General features: G+C 37.1%; 1 protein-coding gene across 6 annotated transcripts in view; it reads left to right on the top strand.

The window, feature by feature from the left end:
• The window catches only part of RMDN2 (regulator of microtubule dynamics 2), a 79685-nt gene that overhangs the window by 41847 nt on the left and 15144 nt on the right, over positions 1–22694 (top strand). For all 6 annotated transcript variants that reach the window (XM_035000934.1, XM_035000935.1, XM_035000937.1 and 3 more), the window contains 4 exons: positions 1389–1449; positions 8902–8977; positions 9853–9930; positions 14916–15014. In XM_035000934.1, coding sequence (XP_034856825.1) covers positions 1389–1449; positions 8902–8977; positions 9853–9930; positions 14916–15014 — 314 coding nt within the window. The remainder of the gene's footprint in view (positions 1–1388; positions 1450–8901; positions 8978–9852; positions 9931–14915; positions 15015–22694) is intronic.

Genomic DNA, 22694 nt, shown 5'->3' on the forward strand with positions numbered 1-22694 from the left:
GTGGTGTGTTTCTTTGATTTTGTTATTAATTGGCTTATATAATTGGCTGCTCCCATGTTAGGGGCATAGATATTTACAATTGTTAGATCTACTTTAAGTATGATGTAGTGTCCTTCCTCATCTCTTATTGTAGTCTTTGGTTTAAAATCTAATTTGTCTGATAGAAGGATTGCCACCCCAGCTTTCTTTTGATGTCCATTAGCATGGTAAATTGTTTTCCACCCCCTCACTTTCAATCTGGAGGTGTCTTTGGGTCTAGAATGAGTCTCTTGCAGACAGCATATCAATGGGTCTTATTTTTTTATCCAATCTGATACCCTGTGTCTTTTTGGGGGGCATTTAGCCCATTTACATTCAGGGTCAATATTGAAAGATATGAATTTAGTGCCATAAAACACTTCACTTTAATTTTTTCCAGTTTAGGTAGATTTCTACACAGGATGGTTCTCTTAATGGATAGAGCTATAAAATACAGAGTGTTCTGCTGTAACAAATTCACAAATAGAATAATTTTAGAATAAAAGATCCTTATTTATAAAGATTATCTCATCCACTTATTTAGAAGAACATTTTGCAGATCACTGGATATTCTCTTCAAGGCAACAACAACAAAAATGTGGAGCAGGGTAAAAGGAGATGGTATAAGACAAAGCAGCCCATTTTTGAAAAAGATTTTCATAATGTTGCTCAGTTTTGTTGCAAGCATTTTGACTTTTCAGGCCAATAGACAAACCTATCCAAAGTAATTATGACCTTATGAAAAGTTATCCTAAAACTAAGGGAAATGATTTGGGACGATTATTTATGTACAGAGCCTGTTCATTGTTGTGCATGATTAGGTAGGCACTTCTCTGGGAAGCCTTCTCTTTAGATGGACTTAGTTACTCTGTTCTCTGCCTTGCTCTCTCTTTCTTCATCTCGCTTTTAGTTTTTGCATGCATTTTGTTTGCTTCTATACCTCCTTTCTACTGAAATGTGAACCCTTGGAAGTCAAAAACTGTCTTAATTTGACTTTTTATTCCTAGAGGTTATGATGTGGCACTTAGAAGGCACACAGTAAATGTTGGTTAATTACAGAACAGTCTTTATTAATGCTTTCAAATAACGATTGAATGACTTTTCCTGCACTTGGTTACATCATTTAATCCAGTGAGCTTAAAACTTGAGCATACATCAGAATCTCTAGAGGCTAGTTAAAACAGATTGTTGAGCCCAGACTTTGTTAGGAAATGGGTCTCCCTTGTAGCCCCATATTTGCTTTTCTAACAAGTTCCCAGGTGATGCTTCTGCTTTGGGGACCATATTTTGGGAACCACTGACTTAATTCAGTAATTCACCTCCCACCAACTCGCATGAAGGTACTAAATGTAAGAACATTTGTCTTTCAGGAAAAACGTTAGGGGAAAGAGCGATCACTACAGCACCCACAAATGGACATTGTCATCTGTGGTAAGTACATAGAACTTACGCAGTCTTTTAAAATTCTCATATACCTCTATATAAGTTACAATTGATTTTTAAGGTATAATTGACTCATTTTACCTGTCACATTCACTGAAAAATCTATTTAGTAGATAGCACAGTAACTGTTCTTATTCTTATGTATTTTGTAGTATGTACATTTTAAATACATTCACTGAAAATTTCATAAGTGAATCTACCAAGTGCAGCACCTTTGAACATGATAAATTCTAATTAAATATAATTTAACGTTTTGTTTGGAAACAACTACTGAAGTGATATCATGTTCCTAAATGAAATGTTGGAAGAATGCTTCAAAGAATAAAAGCATGTCACTCATTTCTTATACCTTAGTGAGTCCATGTGTACAAATTCTACAGGTCAAAGAGAAGCCACTTTTAATATAAGAAATATAATATAAGAAAGCTCAAAGGGAATTTAATTTGTGGGGTAGGTGAATATCCTTGGGGAAACGAAATTATTCTTGAATATGTTTTGTTTTAGATCCTTTGTATATTTAAAATTATAAAACACAAATAAGAAGAAATATATTGTTTTATTTATCTTTTTTAAAAGATTTTATTTATTTATTCATGAGAGAGAGAGAGAGAGAGGCAGAGGGAGAAGCAGACTTCCCGCAGAGCGGGGAGCCCGATGCGGGACTCGATCCCAGGACTCCAGGATCATGACCTGAGCCGAAGGCAGACGCTTAACCATCTGAGCCACCTAGGCGCCCGAAATATATTGTTTTAAATTAACACTCTGTGGTTGCATTTTTTTTAAAGATTTTATTTATTTATTTATTTATTTAAGAGAGAAAAAGAACATGAGCCGGGTGAGGGGCAGAGGGAGAAGCAGACTCCCCACTGAGCAGGAAGCCCAGTGCGGGGATCATCACAACCTGAGCCAAAAGCAGACACAACCAGCCGAGCCACCCAGGCGCCCCTGTGGTTGCATTTTTATATCTTTTAGTTCCTTACAGCAATACTGCTACTTCAGGTGCTAGGAAGATAACAATAATAAGTTAATTTGTGACCCTTCTCTCAGACCTAGGCTTCCAAAAATCTACCTCTCTTCGGGATTATTTTTATTCTTCTGGAGCACTTTTAGGCAAAAGTCTCTCTCAAAATGGCTCCCTTTCTGCAGGTCCGCATTTGCCCCATAGGAAATTCATTTTCATTCCACCAGCTAACTCTGAAATGCAAACGATTTTCCCAAAGCAGACCTGTTTCTTTACTCTGCCACCAGCAGGAGGAGCTCCACTCACACGCTCATCTTAAAGCTTCTCTGGTTCGGAGTCCCATAAGGGACACGGGCCAAAATAATCAAGTCTTTTGATCTGCCCTCACTTGGCTTAAGATGAGGCGCAAACCTCCCTCCTGCCCCGTCCCATGAGAAGGTGGGAGGTAGAACCCACAGTCCCCTAACAATGCTATCCACAGGAATCCTTTACTTTCCCTTCTATAGCCTGGAGAAGGGTGAAGGGCTGAGCCTGGCAGAACCTATGAATCATTTCCTTAGCATGTCATGTACTGGCAATAGAGCATCTTGCTTTAGGAATGGGAGCACCTAATAAAGTATTGTTCTATGCCCCTGGTACCTCTGCCACAACTCTAGGAGAAAGGCAGTTTTGCAGTTAACATCCTGGTACATATCTTTAAGATCATTTTCCCAGGATGCAAGGGTCTTGGCTATTATTTATATAGCCAAATATACCTTCCCATCTAATTTGCACATTAGTATTAATAAATTAACATATGTATGCATTAAGGTACTTCTGTTCTTCCACTTTTAGTCGTAACTAATGAATTTGTGCTGATAAGCCACACGCTCTTCATCTCCTTTGATGCTGGAGCTGTTTGGGAGCTGGTTGGCCAGGTTTCGATGCAGAAAGAACCCCCAAGCCCTACTCTTTTTTTTTTTTTTTTAATTAAAACATAGGCTTTATATTTTCATCACAAAGATGGCTGATATTATTAATTTTCAACAGCTATCCAGGAAGAACAACAGTTTATATGCTGTTTCAGTGAGCTATTGTCACAATAATGCTGAATGGTGCATATGGTTTTAAACCACAGTCATCTATCCTTCGGGATGTGCATGGCTTGCACAGCCCTGCTGTACACCTCTCAGCCTCTTTCTGAGATGAGCCACCTGGATGGGGCATGTTCTTCTTTTTTTTTTTAATTTTTTTATTCTTATATTATCCCCATACATTGCATCATTAGTTTTAGATGTAGTGTTCCATGATTCATTGTTTGTGCATAACACCCAGTGCTCCATGCAGAATGTGCCCTCCTCAATACCCATCACCAGGCTAACCCATCCTCCCACCCCCCTCCCCTCTAGAACCCTCAGTTTGTTTTTCAGAGTCCATCATCTCTCATGGTTCGTCTACCCCTCCGATTTCCCCCCCTTCATTCTTCCCCTCCTGCTACCTTCTTCTTCTTCTTTTTTTTTTTTCTTAACATATATTGCATTATTTGTTTCAGAGATACAGATCTGTGATTCAACAGTCTTGCACAATTCATAGCGCTTACCAGAGCACATACCCTCCCCAGTGTCTATCACCCAGTCACCCCATCCCTCCCACCCCACCCCCCACTCCAGCAACCCTCAGTTTGTTTCCTGCGATTAAGAATTCCTCATAGGGGCGCCTGGGTGGCTCAGTTGGTTAAGCGACTGCCTTCGGCTCAGGTCATGATCCTGGAGTCCCTGGATCGAGTCCCGCATCGGGCTCCCTGCTCGGTGGGGAGCCTGCTTCTGCCTCTGACCCTCCTCCCTCTCATGTGCTCTCTCTTTCTCATTCTCTCTGTCTCAAATAAATAAATAAAATCTTTAAAAAAAAAAAAAAGAATTCCTCATATCAGTGAGGTCATATGATACATGTCTTTCTCTGTTTGACTTATTTCGCTCAACATAATACTCTCCAGTTCCACCCACATCGTTGCAAATGGCAAGATCTCATTCCTTTTGATGGCTGCATAATATTCCATTGTATATATATACCACATCTTCTTTATCCATTCATCTGTCGATGGACATCTCGGCTCTTTCCACAGTTTGGCTATTGTGGACATTGCTGCTATAAACATCGGGGTGCACGTACCCTTTCAGATCCCTACTTTTGTATCTTTGGGGTAAATACCCAGTAGTGCAATTGCTGGATCATATCCCCAAGCCCTACTCTTAACTCTGAGCTCCTCCTCCTCCTCCACATCCTCCCCCTCCCACTGCATTGCTCTTCCTCTGTTGTCCTCTTCCTTGTCCCATACATAGATCTGCATCCATGAAGAATCACATTTAAAATGTACAGTGGATTTCAATCCTTAGTTTGAGGGCATTTATCTGTGTAAGCTTCAAATTTTCATAGAGGAACAATGTTGTGTCTTCTCTGGGGGCTTCATAAGTACCTTGAAATCTATCTTGTAAGAAGAAATTATACATAACTCTGCCCTAGTAGGCTACCCAGTCTGTCGTACGCTAGTCTGGCTACTTTTCATTTGTTCATCTTCTTTCACTTTTTGTTGTGAATGGATTGCCTTGTTTACAACTATGGTATTTGACTCCAAGTTTAAATCTTACATATACACACACACACACACACACACACAGTAATGATCTGTGTTGCACATGATATCTTATTCAGTATCAGTTTTAAACTAAAAAAGAATGTTAAAATCTATTCAGTTGATAAAATTTAACAAATTCAAATGTCAATTTATCTTAGTTCTTAGAATGTATTATAATGTATGTAGTGAATACAAGAGTTTTCATTCAGTTACATAGGAGAGGTTTAGGGTCATGATAAAAGAGAAATTAAAACTTTGACTTGAGAAGCAGTGGTTAAAATTTAGCTTAACTGATTCCATGATTAATTGTAGTAAAATATCATTTAAAAATCTTTTTCAGGATGTTAAGACATATTCTCATTCATTCAGCACAAATGACAAACTACAGTCCGGGGCCAACTGCCTATTTTTGTAGTTTTATTGGTGCCCAGCCACACCTGTGCATTTGTGTATAGCAATGAGGTTGAATAGTTGCGACCTTGACTATCTGACCCCAAAGCTTAAAATGTTTGCTACAAATTCTGTTGTTTTTGTTGTACCCAGCCTAAAATACTTCTAGAACCAAGAGAGTAAAGTCACTGTGGATTTACAGTTTGTTAGCACAATAGGCCTGACCTTAATTACAAATAATGTCCTACATATTTGTTGTGCTCTACTGTTCACAAATTATATCCACATGCCTTACAGCACATGAGTCACAGAACAACCTGTTTCCATTTTATAGATAAGGTAGTGTGTCTAGGGGGCGTATGGGGGGAATATGCTGATTGGTATGCAAGAGTCACACAATAAATAGAAAAACAAAAACCAGATCTTTTATTCTTACTCAGTATTTTTTCTATTACATTATTTTTCCACTGCTTTCCCACAGTATAAATAGCATTTGTGCTGAATCAGAAGTATGCAGGGAAACTAACGGGGTTATTTTAGTAATTGTTAAAACAAGAATGTTGGTCATTTATTAAAGATATATTCAATATCAATGCAAAGAAAATCAGAATTTTTGTCAAAGCCTGTATGGTGAGAATGACCTCTAGGTGGAGGTAATAAACCATATTGTGAATTAACATTCTTCAGAGTTCCGGTCCACTTGAGATGGTTCACAAAATAAAATTTTAAATTACATGTTTAAAGATGAACAGCATAAAAGAACAAAAACACAGAGATACACAGAGACATAAGTGGAACTGATCGCCAGAAAAGAAGTGATGATGCTTTGAGAAAAAGTGGTCAGATGAACTTTGAACTTAGGCTATGTAGGAAGATAGACAATATTTTAGACTTTAAAGAAACAGACTTCAAGGGGTGCCTGGGTGGCTCAGTCGGTTAAGCATCGATTCTTGATCTCAGCTCAGAAAAAAAAAGAAAAGAAAGAAACAGACTTCAAAAAAGATTATGAAAAGCATTAAGACTGATTATTTATAAGGGAAATACTCATATTTCATATAATGGTATTCATAAGTCCTAGGGGTTTTTTTTCCCTTTTGTCCTCACTCGGAGTAGCTTAAAGAGAGTTTGCTGACAGAGCAGTGTCTGTGCCTAATGCTGCGCACGAAGTCATTCTGACGCTGACGTTTAGCGTCAGTAGATAATGGATCCCACCACTCCAGATCAGTGAACATACATTATTTTCTTTTGATTCCAGCACAGATATTTGAGTTGTTCTATAAATCTCTGGATTAGAAAGTTCAAATAGATCCTTCAGATTTTTCTAAAAATGTGACATGATTTGGTTTTTATTTCTTTGCCAGCATGTAGAGTAGGGAAATTGAGCTAGTATATCTGGATTTAAGCAAGGCATTCATGTAAGTTTACCAATAACATTCTTGTGGACAAGATGTAAAAATGTGGGCAAGCCTCTGGGTTACCGACATAGAGAGAAGGGTTCAAGCCTCAGCTATTCAACAGAATAACTGTTGGCAACATCATTGTCAAGCTGGAGGTGATTCTAGGGTTTCAGATCTGTATCTTAGACACTAGAGTGTTCCATAATTTTGTCAGTGGGTAAAGATATAATAGGTATGTTTATAAAAGTTGCAAGTAACACAGAACTAGGAGGAAGAGGATGTATGACGAATGACAATAATAATTCAAAAGATTTTCACATGTGTGAATTAATAGGGATAAATGTGGAAGGAGGGATGGAGAGAGAAGTGTCAACATTTAACTTAGGGAAAAACAGACAAGAATTTGAATAAAGCATGGAGTTTAGTTAATAATAATGTACTACTATTGGTACATTGTAAAAATTATGTATCAGTATTGTTTGACAGTATTGGTACACTTGTGATAAATGTACTCTAGTAATGTAAGATGTAAACAGTAGGGAAAACCCAATATGGGTATATATATGGGAACTCTCTGTAACATCTTTGCAATCTCAGGCTATTTTAAAATAAAAGCTTATTTTTTTTTAAAAGTGGCCTAAGGTTTTAAGTCCAAATGCGTCAGAAAATGATAATGCCCATAACAAAAATGGGAGAACTTGGGGAAGTAGTTGTATGGAATTTTGCTCCACTTTCTGGAACTCCCCGGGAGGAATGATAGAACAAAATGCCAGAGAGCATTTCAAAAGAACATGGTGAGGCTGGAGGTGACGATAGCAGTTTTACAAGGAAACTCATGAGTCTTTTTCCAGTCATCTTTTCCTACATGCTCGATCTCTGGGGGGTGCAGAGATGTATGTGTAATGTAGTCTGATTATGGAATTTGTGAATAGTAGTATCTCCTAATCTAGTTAAGTTCTCAGATCACTTTTGATAGGTTGGTTTAGTCATCATTCTTGTTTGTACTCTAGCAGATTTGGTTGATTATATAGAAACTGTAAAATTCAGAGGTCAAACTAGTCATAACTGAAAAGTGACTGTTTTATTGGTTGTCGTAAGTTGTGTGAATTATGTGATCTTTTGTGTTCAGGAAGGGTCTTACTGTTCCAAATTAAGAAAATCGTTCACTTCATTTTTGTACTTGAAAGTTATGCTTATCTACAGAAATGATTGAGATAAATACCCAAAATTACATCTTTCATTTCAGTTATGACAATGCAAGTAAAAATTAATACTTACTCTTGAAATATTTAGGTAAATGAATATTTTGTCTCAGACAGAAACACTCTGAAATACTCTGGAGATTTTGCACAGACAGAAACATTCTAGATATAAAAAGTAATATATCCCCAGATTTTGGAGTGAGCAAATTGCTGAACAAATATTGCACTCAATTTATGTCAGATAATTATTGATGTAACTTTTGTATTCCCCGTGGGGGGGGGGGGAGTAAACAATTAATGGGATGCGCTATTCTAATATGCAGTGTTTCCAAGGAAAGATTGAAGGTCATGGGGAATTTTTCGGGAAAGTATATTCTGAAATTACCTTTGACATTGTTTTAGTCATGATATTTATTTTTGTTTTCAGATGACGTTAAGGGAGGCTGTGAAATTTTTCTTTTTCTTTTTATTGAGGAGGAACAGGGATATCATGATACAATATATTTTTCAATTTATTACTTGTGTGACTAGACTTTTTCAGAGAGCCTCTTTGTGACTTTGCTGTTGATGATGGTGATAGCAGAAGCTCATATTTCTTGGAACTCACTATGTGCCAGGTAGTAGTCTAAACACTTATGTGTTTTGGGTGTTTTGCCCTCACGACATACATATGAGATAGATGGTGTTAGTCTCCCCAGTTATAGGTGAGGAAACTGGCCTCATGTTCATGTCAGATGTTTTTTATTTTTAGGGCCCTTGCATCTATATGACTACTTCTCTCAAATATTAATGAATGCTTTAGAGATATTTTTTAAATGTTACATTTGGTGGTATTTGATTAAAAGTTCACACGCTATCCACTGTTTTTACCCTTTTCAGGTATGCGGTTTTGTGTGGCTATGTATCTGAGTTTGAGGGCTTACAAAACAAAATCAACTATGGACATCGCTTCAAGGTATTTCTTGATATTAAAAATATTTTAATGTAGCTGTATGTTCCCTTAAAAGATATAAATCAAATTATTCAATGAATTAATCTTAAGGAATTTATCTTTTTTATTTAAATGAAGTGACAGTTTTTTCATCATACTGTGTGAAAAAGAATGAAACTATATGGGAGATTGAGGATTATTATTATTCTGGATCTTGACAGAAGTCACATAGTAGATGAGTATTACTTTTTCAAAGACTGAGGATTAGTCTTTTGGTCATGAACTCACCAACATCATCAACATGACTGGAACTAATTAGTTAACACTTCTTGCATATTGATTTGGTGGGAGGAATAGAATCCAATCTAAGACTTAAACTTAACATGATAAGTGAATAAAATAAATAATGTATATGTACATCATTTATAATGTACCTCTAGCTTTGATAGCTCAATATAAATGGTCAGAGTTTGCCTTCCAGCTCCCTATAACAATTATAATAATGTCAGGGGAATAGATTCCTCCACCACCTAGCTCTGCTATTCTTTCCCCCGTTATATCCCCATCACTTGATATTTGCAAACATGCTTCCTAATAGTAAGTATTAGCTAGGCAAGGCATGGGAAGACAAAAATGTCACTCGGATGTTTTCTATTTTTATAGTGACATTTGCCTTTAAATTATCCATAGTTTAATTAAATCATAGTCACAATCTGGTTCTACTTGTGAGCAGTCATTCCTGATAATTGAATTATTGATAAGACTTACTTGTATTAATGATAGGGATTGAGGAGGAGAACCAAACAACAGTGTAAAGCCCCTTTGAACTTACTAGGCATACTTCCATTCAATGCTGCCTGGAATCTGAGTGATGGTATTTGTTTTGGATTTTTTTTCAGGAACATCTAGATAAAGCAATCCAATTTTTACCTGAAGAACCCTTTTTGTATTACCTCAAAGGAAGATACTGTTATACTGTGAGTTGAATGTTTTGATCTATAAATCTTGTTTAAATATACTATGATTACAGGATATATTTCCAATGAACACTTATTCTTTAAGTGTTTTACCTAGTGCCTACTGTAGGGAAAATGATAAAATCAGTACATATTTTATGAGTTTATGATTGATTTGTTTATATACTGTGTTACATACAGTATATGATTTTATATATATGTGTGTGTGTGTATGTGTGTGTGTGTGTATATACACACACATATATATCTGTATTTTTCGCCTGACCACCTCTCTGTTTCCCCTGGCAGCAATCACATGTCCCCTCTGTGCTCTCAGTTGGTGATCAGCCACCTACACACATGTGTACTACTCTTTGTCTTGTGAGAGGACTTTTTCATTTATCAGAGCATGTTGAGCATAAATTATGTGCCCACTGTTCTTGTCTTCAAAGAACTGAGTTTAGAAAGACACATGAAACATATAGAAATAAATCAAGGCAGCTAGCTAGTCTAAGATCCAGTGTCTTAAATGACGTTAGTTTATAGAGAATTAACAGAATGTGAAAATCTATCTTAAGAGATGCATGAAAAATTATTCTGAAGAGAAATGCTATTTCTGAATGAAAAAATTAGCATAAGCAAAAGAAGAAGCTTTTTAATTGAAGTTTGAGGATTAAGAATGGAGAAGGAAGCTCTTTTATTGAACACCTGCTATGTATCAACTGTGTGTCAAATCCTTAAAACATCCCTGTAAGCAGTTTTTATTATGCCAGTTTTAAATATTAGGAATCTGAGTCTTCATTAAGGTAGAAGACCCCTCAAGCTTAAAAACCATTGACCCAACCTCACATGAGTCTGGGGCTTGAATGTACATTATTTGTTTAGGCTTAAAAGAAATAAATCTGGAAAGACCACATCTACATGGAGGTTAAATAACATGCTACTAAACAGTGAATGGATCAACCAAGAAATCAAAGAAGAAATAAAAAAACACATGGAGACAAATGAAAATGAAAACACAATAATCCAAAATCTTTGAGATGCAGCAGAAGTGATTCTAAGAGGGAAGTGTATAGCAACACAGGCCTACCTCCAGAAACAAGAAAAATCTCAAACAACCTAAGCTTACACCTAAAAGAGCTAGAAAAAAGAAGAACAAAACCCAAATACAGCAGAAGGAAGGAAATAATGATTAGAGCAGAAATAAATGATATTGAGACTAAAAAAAAAATAGAATGGATCAATGATATCAGGATTGGTTCTTTGAACAGATAAACAAAATTGATAAATCTCTAGCTAGACTCATCCAAAAAAAAAAAAAAAAAGGACTCAAATAAACAAAATCAGAAACAAAAAAAGGAGAAATAACAACTGACCCCACAGAAAAAGGATTATAAGAGAATATTGTGAAAAATTATATGCCAACAACTGGACAACCTAGAAGAAATGGATAAATTCCTAGAAACATAAAACTTACTGAAACTGAAACAGGAAGAAATAGAAAATTTGAACGGACCAATTACCAGCAATGAAATTGAATCAGTAATCAAAAAACTCCCAACAAAAAAAGTCCAGATGTCTTCACAGGTGAATTCTATCATATATTTAAAGAAGAGCTAATACCTGTTCTTCTCAAACTTTTCTAAAAAATAGCACAGGAAGGAAAACCGAATTCATTCTAATAGGTAAGCATTATCCTGATTCCAAAACCAGTTAAAGACACAACAACAAAAAAGAAGTACAGGCCAATATCTCTGATGAACATAGATGCAGAAATCCTCAACAAAATATTAGCAAGACAAATCCAACAATACATTCAAAAAATCATATTCACCATGATCAGTGGGATTTATTCCTGGAATGCAAGGGTGGTTCAGCATTTGCAAATCAATCAGTGTGATACATCACATTATTAAGAGAAAGGATAAAAACCATATGATCATTTCAATAGATGCAGAAAAAGCATTTGACAGAGTACAATATCCATTCATGATAAAAACCCTCAACAAAGTTGGTTTAGAGGGAACATACCTCAACATAATAAAGGCCTTATATGAAAAATCCACAGCTAATGTTTTATACTCAATGGTGAAAAACAGAGCTTTTCCCCTAAGATCAGGAACAAGACAGGGATGCCCATTCTCACTACTTTTATTCAACAAAGTACTGTAAGTCCTAGCCACAGCAATCAGATAACAGGAAGAAATAAAAGGTTTCCAAATTGGTAAGGAAGAAGTAAAAAATTTCACTATTCACAGATGAGATGATACTATATATAGAAAACCCTAAGGACTCCACCAAAAAACTACTAGCACTCATAAATGAATTCAGTAAGATCACAGGATACAAAATCCCCATGTATAGAAATCTGTTGCATTTCTAAAAAGCAGAAAGAGATATTAAGAAAACAATCCCATTTATAATCACAAAAATAATAAAATACCTAAGAATAAACTTAACCAAAGAGGTAAAAAGACCTGTACTCTGAAAACTATAAAAAATTGATGAAAGAAATTAAAGATGACCCAAAGAAATAGGAAGACATTCCATGCTTATGGATTGAAAGAACAAATACTGTCAAACTGTCTATACTACCCAAAGCAATCTATAGACTTAATGCAATCCCTAGCAAAGTACCAACAGCATTTTTCACAGAACTAGAACAAACAATCCTAAAATTTGTATGGAACCACCCAAATAGCCAAAGCAATCTTGAAAAAGGAAACCAAGATTGGCAGTATCACAATTCCAGGTTTCAAGTTATATTACAAAGCTGTATTAAACAAAACAGTATGTTACTCACACAAAAATAGATGCATAGATCAATAGAACAGAATAGAAAGCCCAGAAGCAAACCCACAATTACTTGGTCAATTAATCTTCGACAAAGGGAGACAAGAATATACAATGGGAAAAAGAGTCTCTTCAACAAATGATATTGGGAAAACTGAACAGCTACATGCAAAAGAATGAAACTGGACCACTTTCTTACATCATATACCACAAAAACTCAAAATGGACTAAAGACCTAAATATGAGGCCTGAAACCATAAAAATCCTAGCAGGGAGCACAGATAGTAATTTCTCTGACATTGGCCATAACAATATCTTTCTAGATGTGTCTCCTGAGGCAAAGAAAACAGAAGCAAAAATAAACTATTGGATCTACATCAAAATAAAAAGTTTCTGCATAGGGAAGGAACCAACCAACAAAACTAAAAGACAACCTACTGAATGGGGAAGGTATAGATAGGAAATAACATATCCAATAAAGGGCTCATGTCTAAAATACATAAAGAACTGATACAACCCAACACTCAAAACCAAATAATCCAATTTAAAATGGGCAGAAGACATGAACAGACATGTCTCCAAAGAAGAAATACAGATGGCCAGGGCACCTGGCTGGCTCAGTCATTAAGCATCTGCCTTCAGCTCAGATCATGGTCCCAGGGTCCTGGGATCAAGCCCCACAATGGGCTCCCTGTGCAGTGGGGAGCCTGCTTCTCCCTCTCCCACTCCCCCTGCTTGTGCTCCTGCTCTCACTATCTCTGTCTGTCAAATAAATAAATAAAATCTTAAAAAAAAAAAAGAGAGAGATACAGATGGCCAACAGACACATTTGGAAAGATGCTCAACATCACTCATCATCATGGAAATACAAATCAAAATCACAATGGGATATCTCGTCTCTCATTGTGAGATACCTCACATCTATTAGAATGGCTAATATCAAAAACACAAGAAATAACAAGTGTTGGCGAGGATGTAGAGAAATAGGTGCCCTCATGCACTATTGGTGGGAATGCAAACTGGTGCAGACACTGAAGATAGTACAGAGGTTCCTCAAAAAATTAAAAATAGAACTACCCTATGATCTAGTAATTGCACTACTCAGTACCCAAAGAATACAAAAACTTTAATTCAAAGGGATACATGCACCTCAATGTTTATTGTAACATATTTTCAATAGCCAAATTATGGAAGCAACCTAAGTGTCCATCAATAGATGAATAGATAAAGAAGTGGTATATTATACCACATAATGGAATATTATTCAACCATAAAAAAGAATGAAATTTTGCGATTTGCAGCAACATGGACCTAGACTATAATGCTAAGCGAAATAAGTTAGTCAGAGAAAGACGAATACCATATGATTTCACTCATATGTGGAATTTAAGAAACAAAACAAATGAACAAGGGAACTAAAAAGAGACAAACCAAAAAGCAGACTCTTAACTACAGAGAACAAATAGATGGTTATCAGAAGTGAGGTGGGTGAAATAGATGAAGGGGATGAAGAGTACACTTCTATTGTAGAGCACTGAGTAATATATGGAATTGTTGAATCACTATATCGTACACCTGAAAAGAATAAAACACTGTATGTTAACTATACTGGAATTAAAATGGGGGATAAAAGGAAGCAAAAAATAAATGATAATATGAAATTTAATTTTGGTGGTTGCTGGTTAAAAAAATTTTCTCCTGGATTGTAAATATGTATACTGGGCCCTCACTCTATACTCCCTCTGGGTTAAGAATCCTTCTTCTATTTACACTTCTGAGATGCTGTGTTCTGGGTCAGGTTGGCAGGAAGGAAGCAAAGTTGGGGTCTCCTCCACTCTGTGCAAAGAAACTCTGTGCAAAGAAATACTGTGTGGTCATCTCAGAATCTTGAATCACATAAACAAACAGGATCAGCATTATTCCCCATCCCTTTCTCTGATTGAACACAAATCTTATCATGAGTATTTCAGATTGATTTGGTAACCAGTGCTTTTAGAGCTCATAGTTTATTAGAACTATAAAAAAAGGAAGGTAAAATATTAATACCATAAAGATGACCTCTGTCATGTATATTATGTATGGATATGTTTATATTTATATATTCTATGCATATACATACATATACACCTACACACACACGTCTAATTGAGGAGAGATGATTCTTTCAAAAGGGGAACCACTTTCTAAGAATGATGTCGCCTCCATGTTTGCAGGTCTCAAAACTGAGCTGGATTGAGAAAAAAATGGCTGCTACTCTGTTTGGAAAAATACCATCCTCAACTGTAGAAGAAGCTTTGCAAAATTTCCTTAAGGTATATTTTGTCTGTCTGTTATTTTAGTATCTAACTGGCTACTACCTGCACCAATCCCTCCTACCCTTCTCCGTGTGTAGATCTCTAACACAAGCCCCGGGTTGAATCCTAGTTTTGGCGTGTCCAGACTGCTTCCCCGAGCAGCTAGTTATGCCCTAGGTCCCATGTGCACAGCCCTTGCTACCAAATCCAAGAGCAGCTCTCCAGGTTGTGTGAGTATGTGCAAAAGCATTCATGCCCTGATTATTAGACTTGTTCCCCAGTAGTCCCAATTAGCCTAATATAGAAGCAGTTTGATCTTGAAGAACTAAAAGATACCAAAAGGGAGAGTTATATTTTAAAAGCCATTCCATAAGTTGCAGACAGTTCTATGGAACATGGGGCATCAGACCAAACCAGTATTTTCATTCCTATCTTAAAATGTATAATTGCTAGGCTAATAAAACTCTAAACAGTAATAATGTATGTGTGCATATAATCAACTTCCTGATGGGCTAATCTCTTTATCTTTCTCTGGAAGCAATTATAGAATCTTATAGACACTAAGATGTCTTTTCTGTAACAATATAGACAAAATCAGGCTCTAAACTGTATTGTCCAACATATTATACATGCTCATACTTTTTTGTTGTATCTCAGGGTTTGATTTTGTAGAACTAAGAGGGAATTTAAAGAACATATATTCTAAGAGCGGAAATAGGTTTCATTGCACTTTCCATTTCTGAACAAATGAATGGTTAGCAGCTACCTACAATGCCCTGTGGAAAAAATAATTGTTCTGAGATCAAGCATGAGCCCAGTGGAAAAGATTGCAGGATGTAAAAGCACAGGGGCCAGACATGTCTTATTTTTTATTTAACGTGATCTTTTTTATTTTATAAAAAGGAAATCAAGACCTCAGGAACTTAATTTTTTCTAGTGTCACACAATGGCAGACCGAAGATATGCATGTAGTCCAAGACTGTATCATCACCATTTCATCACCTTTTATCTACCACTGAGAATTAGTTCTTTCATTTTACATTTTATAAGAATATAGATCATGGTATATTTAAGATAGTTCATAGATGGTGCTAAGCTAATTAGGAAAAATGTCATTTGGACTTGAAACTCATTTCTTCATAGTATCAAAGTTATAAATGGGAGCTCAGGTTTTCAGGATGTTACACAGAAGTTCTTAAGGTGCTAATGTACCTGAAATATTAGCCAGATAAGATAAAAAATGATCAGAGGCCCAGTATTGTAGAGGTAAGGATTGCAACCTCTAGAACCAGACCACCTGGTTAAATCTCAGTTCTGCTGCTTACCAACTGATTAACATTGCACAAGTTTCTGTTTTTTTAATTTAATTTTATTATGTTATCTTAATAACACCCAGTGCTCCATTCAGTACATGCCCTCCTTAATACCCATCACCAGGCTAACCCATCCCCCCACCCCCGCCCCTCTAAAACCCTCGTTTATTTCTCAGAAATCCATAGTCTCTCATAGTTCGTCTCCCCCTCTGATTCCCCCCCTTCATTTTTCCCTTCCTACTGTCTTCTTTTTTTTTTTTTAACATATAATGTATTATTTGTTTCAGAGGTACAGGTCTGTGATTCATCAGTCTTACACAATTCACAGTGCTCACCATAGCACATACCCTCCCCAATGTCCATCACCCAGCCACCCCATCCCTCCCATCCCCCACCACTCTAGTAACCCTCAGTTTGTTTCCTGAGATTAAGAATTCCTCATATCAGTGAGATCATATGATACTTGTCTTTCTCTGATTCACTTGTTTCACTTAGCATAATACCCTCTAGTTCCATCCACATCGTTGCAAATGGCAAGATTTCATTTTCTGTTTTTTTGATGGCTGCATAATATCCCATTGTATATATATACCACATCTTCTTTATCCATTCATCTGTTGATGGACATCTTGGCTCTTTCCACAGTTTGGCTATTGTGGACATTGCTGCTATAAACATTGGGGTGCACGTACCCCTTCAGATCACTACATTTGTATCTTTGGGGTAAATACCCAGTAGAGCAATTGCTGGGTCATAGGGTAGCTCTATTTTCAACTTTTTGAGGAACCTCCATATTGTTTTCCAGAGTGGCTGTCATTTCCTGACTTGTTAATTTTAGCCATTCTAACTGACCTCATTGAGGTTTTGATTTGGATTTCCCTGATGCCGAGCAATGTTGAGCACTTTTTCATGTGTCTGTTGGCCATTTGGATGTCTTCTTTGGAAAAATGTCTGTTCATGTCTTCTGCCCATTTCTTGATTGTGTTATTTGTTCTGTGGGGGTTGAGTTTGATAAGTTCTTTATAGATTTTGGATACTAGCCCTTTATCTGACATGTCATTTGCAAATATCTTCTCCCATTCTGGCAGTTGTCTTTTGGTTTTGTTGACTGTTTCCTTTGCTGTGCAAAAGCTTTTTATCTTGATGGAGTCCCAATAGTTCATTTTTGCCCTTGCTTCCCTTGCCTTTGGCGATGTTTCTAGGAAGAAGTTGTTGCGGCTGAGGTCAAAGAGGTTGCTGCCTGTGTTCTCCTCTAGGATTTTGATGGATTCCTGTCTCACATTTAGGTCTTTCATCCATTTTGAGTCTACTTTTGTGTGTGGTGTAAGGAAATGGCCCAGTTTTATTCTTCTGCATGTGGCTGTCCAATTTTCCCAACACCATTTGTTGAAGAGACTGTCTTTTTTCCATTGGACATTCTTTCCTGCTTTGTCGAAGATTAGTTGACCATAGAGTTGAGGGTCCATTTCTGAGCTCTCTGTTCTGTTCCATTGATCTATGTGTCTGTTTTTGTGCCGATACCATACTGTTTTGATGATTACAGCTTTGTAATAGAGCTTGAAGTCCAGAATTGTGATGCCACCAGCTTTGCTTTTCTTTTTCAACATTCTTCTGGCTATTTGGGGTCGTTTCTGGTTCCATACAAATTTTAGGATTATTTGTTCCATTTCTTTGAAAAAAGTGGATGGTATTTTGATAAGGATTGCATTAAATGTGTAGATTGCTCTAGGTAGCGTTGACATCTTCACAGTATTTGTTCTTCCAGTTCCATGAGCATAGAACATTTTTCCATTTCTTTGTGTCTCCCTCAATTTCTTTCATGAGTATTCTATAGTTTTCTGAGTACAGATTCTTTGCCTCTTTGGTTAGATTTATTCCTAGGTATCTTATGGTTTTGGGTGCAATTGTAAATGGGATCGACTCCTTAATTTCTCTTTCTTGTGTCTTGTTGTTGGTGTATAGAAATGCAACTGATTTCCGTGCATTGATTTTATATCCTGCCACTTTACTGAATTCCTGTATGAGTTCCAGCAGTTTTGGGGTGGAGTCTTTTGGGTTTTCCACGTAAAGTATCATATCATCTGCAAAGAGTGAGAGTTTGACTTCTCCTTTGCCAATTCGGATGCCTTTGATTTCTTTTTGTTGTCCGATTGCTGTGGCTAGGACTTCTAATACTATGTTGAATAGCAGTGGTGATAGTGGACATCCCTGCCGTGTTCCTGACCTTAGGAGAAAAGCTCTGTTTTTCCCCCATTGAGAATGATATTTGCTGTGGGTTTTTCATAGATGGCTTTTATGATACTGAGGTATGTACCCTCTATCCCTACAGTGTGAAGAGTTTTAATCAAGAAAGGATGCTGTACTTTGTCAAATGCTTTTTCTGCATCTACTGAGAGGATCATATGGTTCTTGTTCTTTCTTTAATTAATGTATCACATTGATTGATTTACAGATGTTGAACCAACCTTGCAGCCCAGGAATAAATCCCACTTGGTCATGGTGAATAATCCTTTTAATGTACTGTTGGATCCTATTGGCTAGTATTTTGGTGAGAATTTTCACATCCATGTTCATCAGGGATATTGGTCTGTAATTCTCCTTTTTGATGGGGTCTTTGTCTGGTTTTGGGATCAAGGTAATGCTGGCCTCATAAAATGAGTTTGGAAGTTTTCCTTCCATTTCCATTTTTTGGAACAGTTTCAGAAGAATAGGTATTAATTCTTCTTTAAATGGTATTTGGTAGAATATCCCTGGGAAGGCATCTGGCCCTGGGCTCTTGTTTGTTGGGAGATGTTTGATTACTGCTTCAATTTCCTTAGTGGTTATGGGTCTGATCAGGTTTTCTATTTCTTCCTGGTTCAGTTTTGGTAGTTTATACATCTCTAGGAATGCATCCATTTCTTCCAGATTATCTAATTGGCTGGCATATAGTTGCTCATAATATGTTCTTATAATTGTTTGTATTTCTTTGGTGTTGTTTGTGATCTCTCCTCTTTCATTCATGATTTTATTTATTTGGGTCATTTTTCTTTTTGATAAGTCTGGCCAGGGGGTTATCAATCTAATTAATTCTTTCAGAGAACCAGCTCCTAGTTTTGTTGATCTGTTCTACTGTTCTTTTGGTATCTATTTCATTGATTTCTACTTTGATCTTTATTATTTCTCTTCTCCTGCTGGGTTTAGGCTTTATTTGCTGTTCTTTCTCCAGCTCCTTTAGGTGTAGGGTTAGGTTGTGTATTTGAGACCTTTCTTGTTTCTTGAGAAAGGCTTATATTGCTATATACTTTCCTCTTAGGACCACCTTTGCTGCATCCCAAAGATTTTGAACAGTTGTGTTTTCATTTTCATTTGTTTCCATGAATTTTTTAAATTTTTCTTTAATTTCCTGGTTGACTCATTCATTCTTTAGTAGGATGCTCTTTAGCCTCCATGTATTTGAGTTCTTTCCAAATTTCTTCTTGTGATTGAGTTCTAGTTTCAAAGCATTTTGGTCCGGAAATATGCAGGGAATGATCCCAATCTTTTGATACAGGTTGAGACCTGATTTGTGACCTAGACTGTGATCTATTCTGGAGAATGTTCCACGGGCACTAGAGAAGAATGTGTATTCTGTTGCTTTGGGTTGGAATGTTCTGAATATACCTGTGAAGTCCATTTGGTCCAGTATGTCATTTGAAGCCTTTATTTCCTTGTTGATCTTTTGCTTAGATGATTTGTCCATTTCAGTGAGGCGGGGTGTTAAAGCGTTGGACAGGACAAGTTTCTTAACCTCTCTCTCAATTTAATCAATGACATGGAGATAATAGTACCTGACTCATAGTGTTGTCAAGATTCAATAAGTTAATACAAGGAAATTGCTTAGTGAGTGCCCATCACCTAGTAAGCTCAATAAAAGTTCACAGAATTTTAACTCCATTAAATTGTAAACATGCTGGCAAACCATCTTGGGGACCTCTCCATTCAGCATGACTTAGATTCTGTCTGAAAATGCATTTTGTGGTGTTTGTTGAGGGAGTGAGAAGGCATCAAGAAAGCCTCCCCCTGTACTGACTGCCACAGCTAAGAGTCCTTAGGAGCCCAGGGTGCTAAGGGCGAAGGCTGGGGAGTACGTAAGAAAACTGGGAGGTGGAGGGGAAGGAACTTGGCTCCCACACTCAAGGGGAGTCTGCAACCCTTGGTCCCAGCAGGAGGTTGTGGTTTTGGACCCGACTCCTGTCTCCAACTCTTTCCCTCCAAAGAGTGTTCACAGGGGCCAGGAATGTGTCCCCAGGCCATCCAGCTCAGTTCTGTAGTGATCCAGAGCACTGGCTTTAGAATCAGTTTGAGACCTGAGCCTTTTCCTGTCTATATGACCTAGCCATGTTTCTTTATTTCTCCTAATCTTAAATTCTTCATCTGTAAAGCAGGCATAATAATACCTACTTTATATGGTTTTTGTGAAGATACATAAAATAATACATGTAATTTTCTTAGCCCAGGGCCTAGCACATAAAGTACTCTAACTAAAAGTAAATGTTAGCTGCTATTATTTTGCTCTTATAACTGGTGAAATCTGATCCTCCACAGCATCACAGCATCTGGGAATGTGGTTTTAGACAGGAGTCATCTGTGAATCCCCTGTGGGAATTCTTTCAAACTATTGTATGCTTCCCACCTCATCCAAAATTCTGGCATGATTCCCTCCGGCAATGGTTCTCAACTTTGGGTATACATTAGCATCATCTGGAGAGCTTTAAAAAATGCCAGCCCTGGCCACCACCCAGACTAATTATTTCAGAATCTTTAAATATATTAAGGTATAGTTTATATACAATAAAATGCACCCATTTTAAGGATACAGTTCACTGAAGTTTGACAAATTTATATACTCATGTAACCACCACCATTTTAAGATATAGAACATTTCCATCACCCTCAAGAGTTATCTTTGCCCCTTTGCTGTCAATTTCCCTCACCTTCTGCCCCTGGCAACCACTGATCTGCTTTCTGTCACTATAGATTAGTTTAGCCTATTCTATAATTTTATATAAATGGGATCATAGAGCTTGTATTTTGTGTGTATCTGGCTTCCTTTGCTCAATGCAATGTTTTGAGATTCACTCATTTTATTGGTGTATCAGCAGTTCCTTTTTACTGCCTAGTAATATTCCATTTCATGGATATACCGCAGTCTACTTATGCATTTGCCTATTGGTAGACATTAGAGTTGTGTCCAGTGGGCTGTTGGAGTTATTATGAATAAAGCTTCTATGAACATTCATATGCAAGCTTTTATGTAGACATGTTGTAAATTTTCTTCGGTAAGTTACCTGGGAATGGACTTGGGTCATAAGGGAAGTATTTTAAAAGCTTGATCAGCATTTTTAAAGCTCTCAAAGCTCTTCCTGTGCAGCCAATGGCATGGTAGAGATCCCAGTGCCTTGAGTGTGTGTAGAAGGATAACAGGTGTAGCAGTGTTGGGAGATCGGTGGCCCTGGTGTCCCCCCACTGTTTGCAACATATGATCCCTGGATCCCCCTTAGTGGTTTTACCACCTGCAGAGCCTTCATCTATGTCCTGATATGATGGAGGGCTGCTGCTTGAGGTTATGAGATGTTCTTAAAACAATGCTAATTTATTCAGTAATGTTTATTAAGCACATACCTGGTAACACAATGTCAAATACAGGGAATACAGAAATGGTCAACACAGCTCCTGCCTCCAGGGAACTTGTACAGCCATGACCAAGTTAACAACTACAATATTCTCCACCCTATATTATTATAGAGTGTTCTAAGAGCCTAGCTAGAAACTGCTGCCTAACTAGAACATTCTACTGAGCAACACTACCTTCCTTGTTATTCAGGTAAGCCCTTTGGTAAAAAGTCAGAATCTGCTCCATTTTAGGAAGTTGGTATTGTGAGTAGCCTATGTTCCTTTGGCTTCTTCTTTTTTTTAACCATGAGCACAAAAGGAGATATTCTAATTTATAGTTATTATAGTTAATTAAATATAAGTGCTAAGGTGTGTATGCAGAATTAAAATGCCAACTTTAAAAAAATAAGAGGCTGCTTGTGCTCAGCAAGTTCTCCAGACAGGATTTGAAAAGAACTGGGCAACTGTTGGACATAGAAGAAGGTACAATTGAACAAAGTTTAATTGAGGTCTTCCTTATTAGAGTGATTTGAGAAATGCACTTAGTAGACTGAAAGAGTTGAGATGGAAATAACTGGACAAGAGAGAAGCAACAGAACCAGAATCCATCAGCACTGTGGATGGCTCTCTAGGCTTTTCAAGGCTCTGGCTAGGACTGGACTTGACAATGTCCTTCCATCTGTTGGCAGCCTTGCAGTCTCACTAACAGGTTCTTGGCCAGATCCACACAGTGTTCATCTATTTGGTCCTA

The sequence above is a fragment of the Mirounga leonina genome, unplaced genomic scaffold, assembly GCF_011800145.1.
Source record: "Mirounga leonina isolate KUSES-001 unplaced genomic scaffold, KU_Mleo_1.0 Mir_125, whole genome shotgun sequence".
NCBI lineage: Eukaryota > Metazoa > Chordata > Mammalia > Carnivora > Phocidae > Mirounga > Mirounga leonina.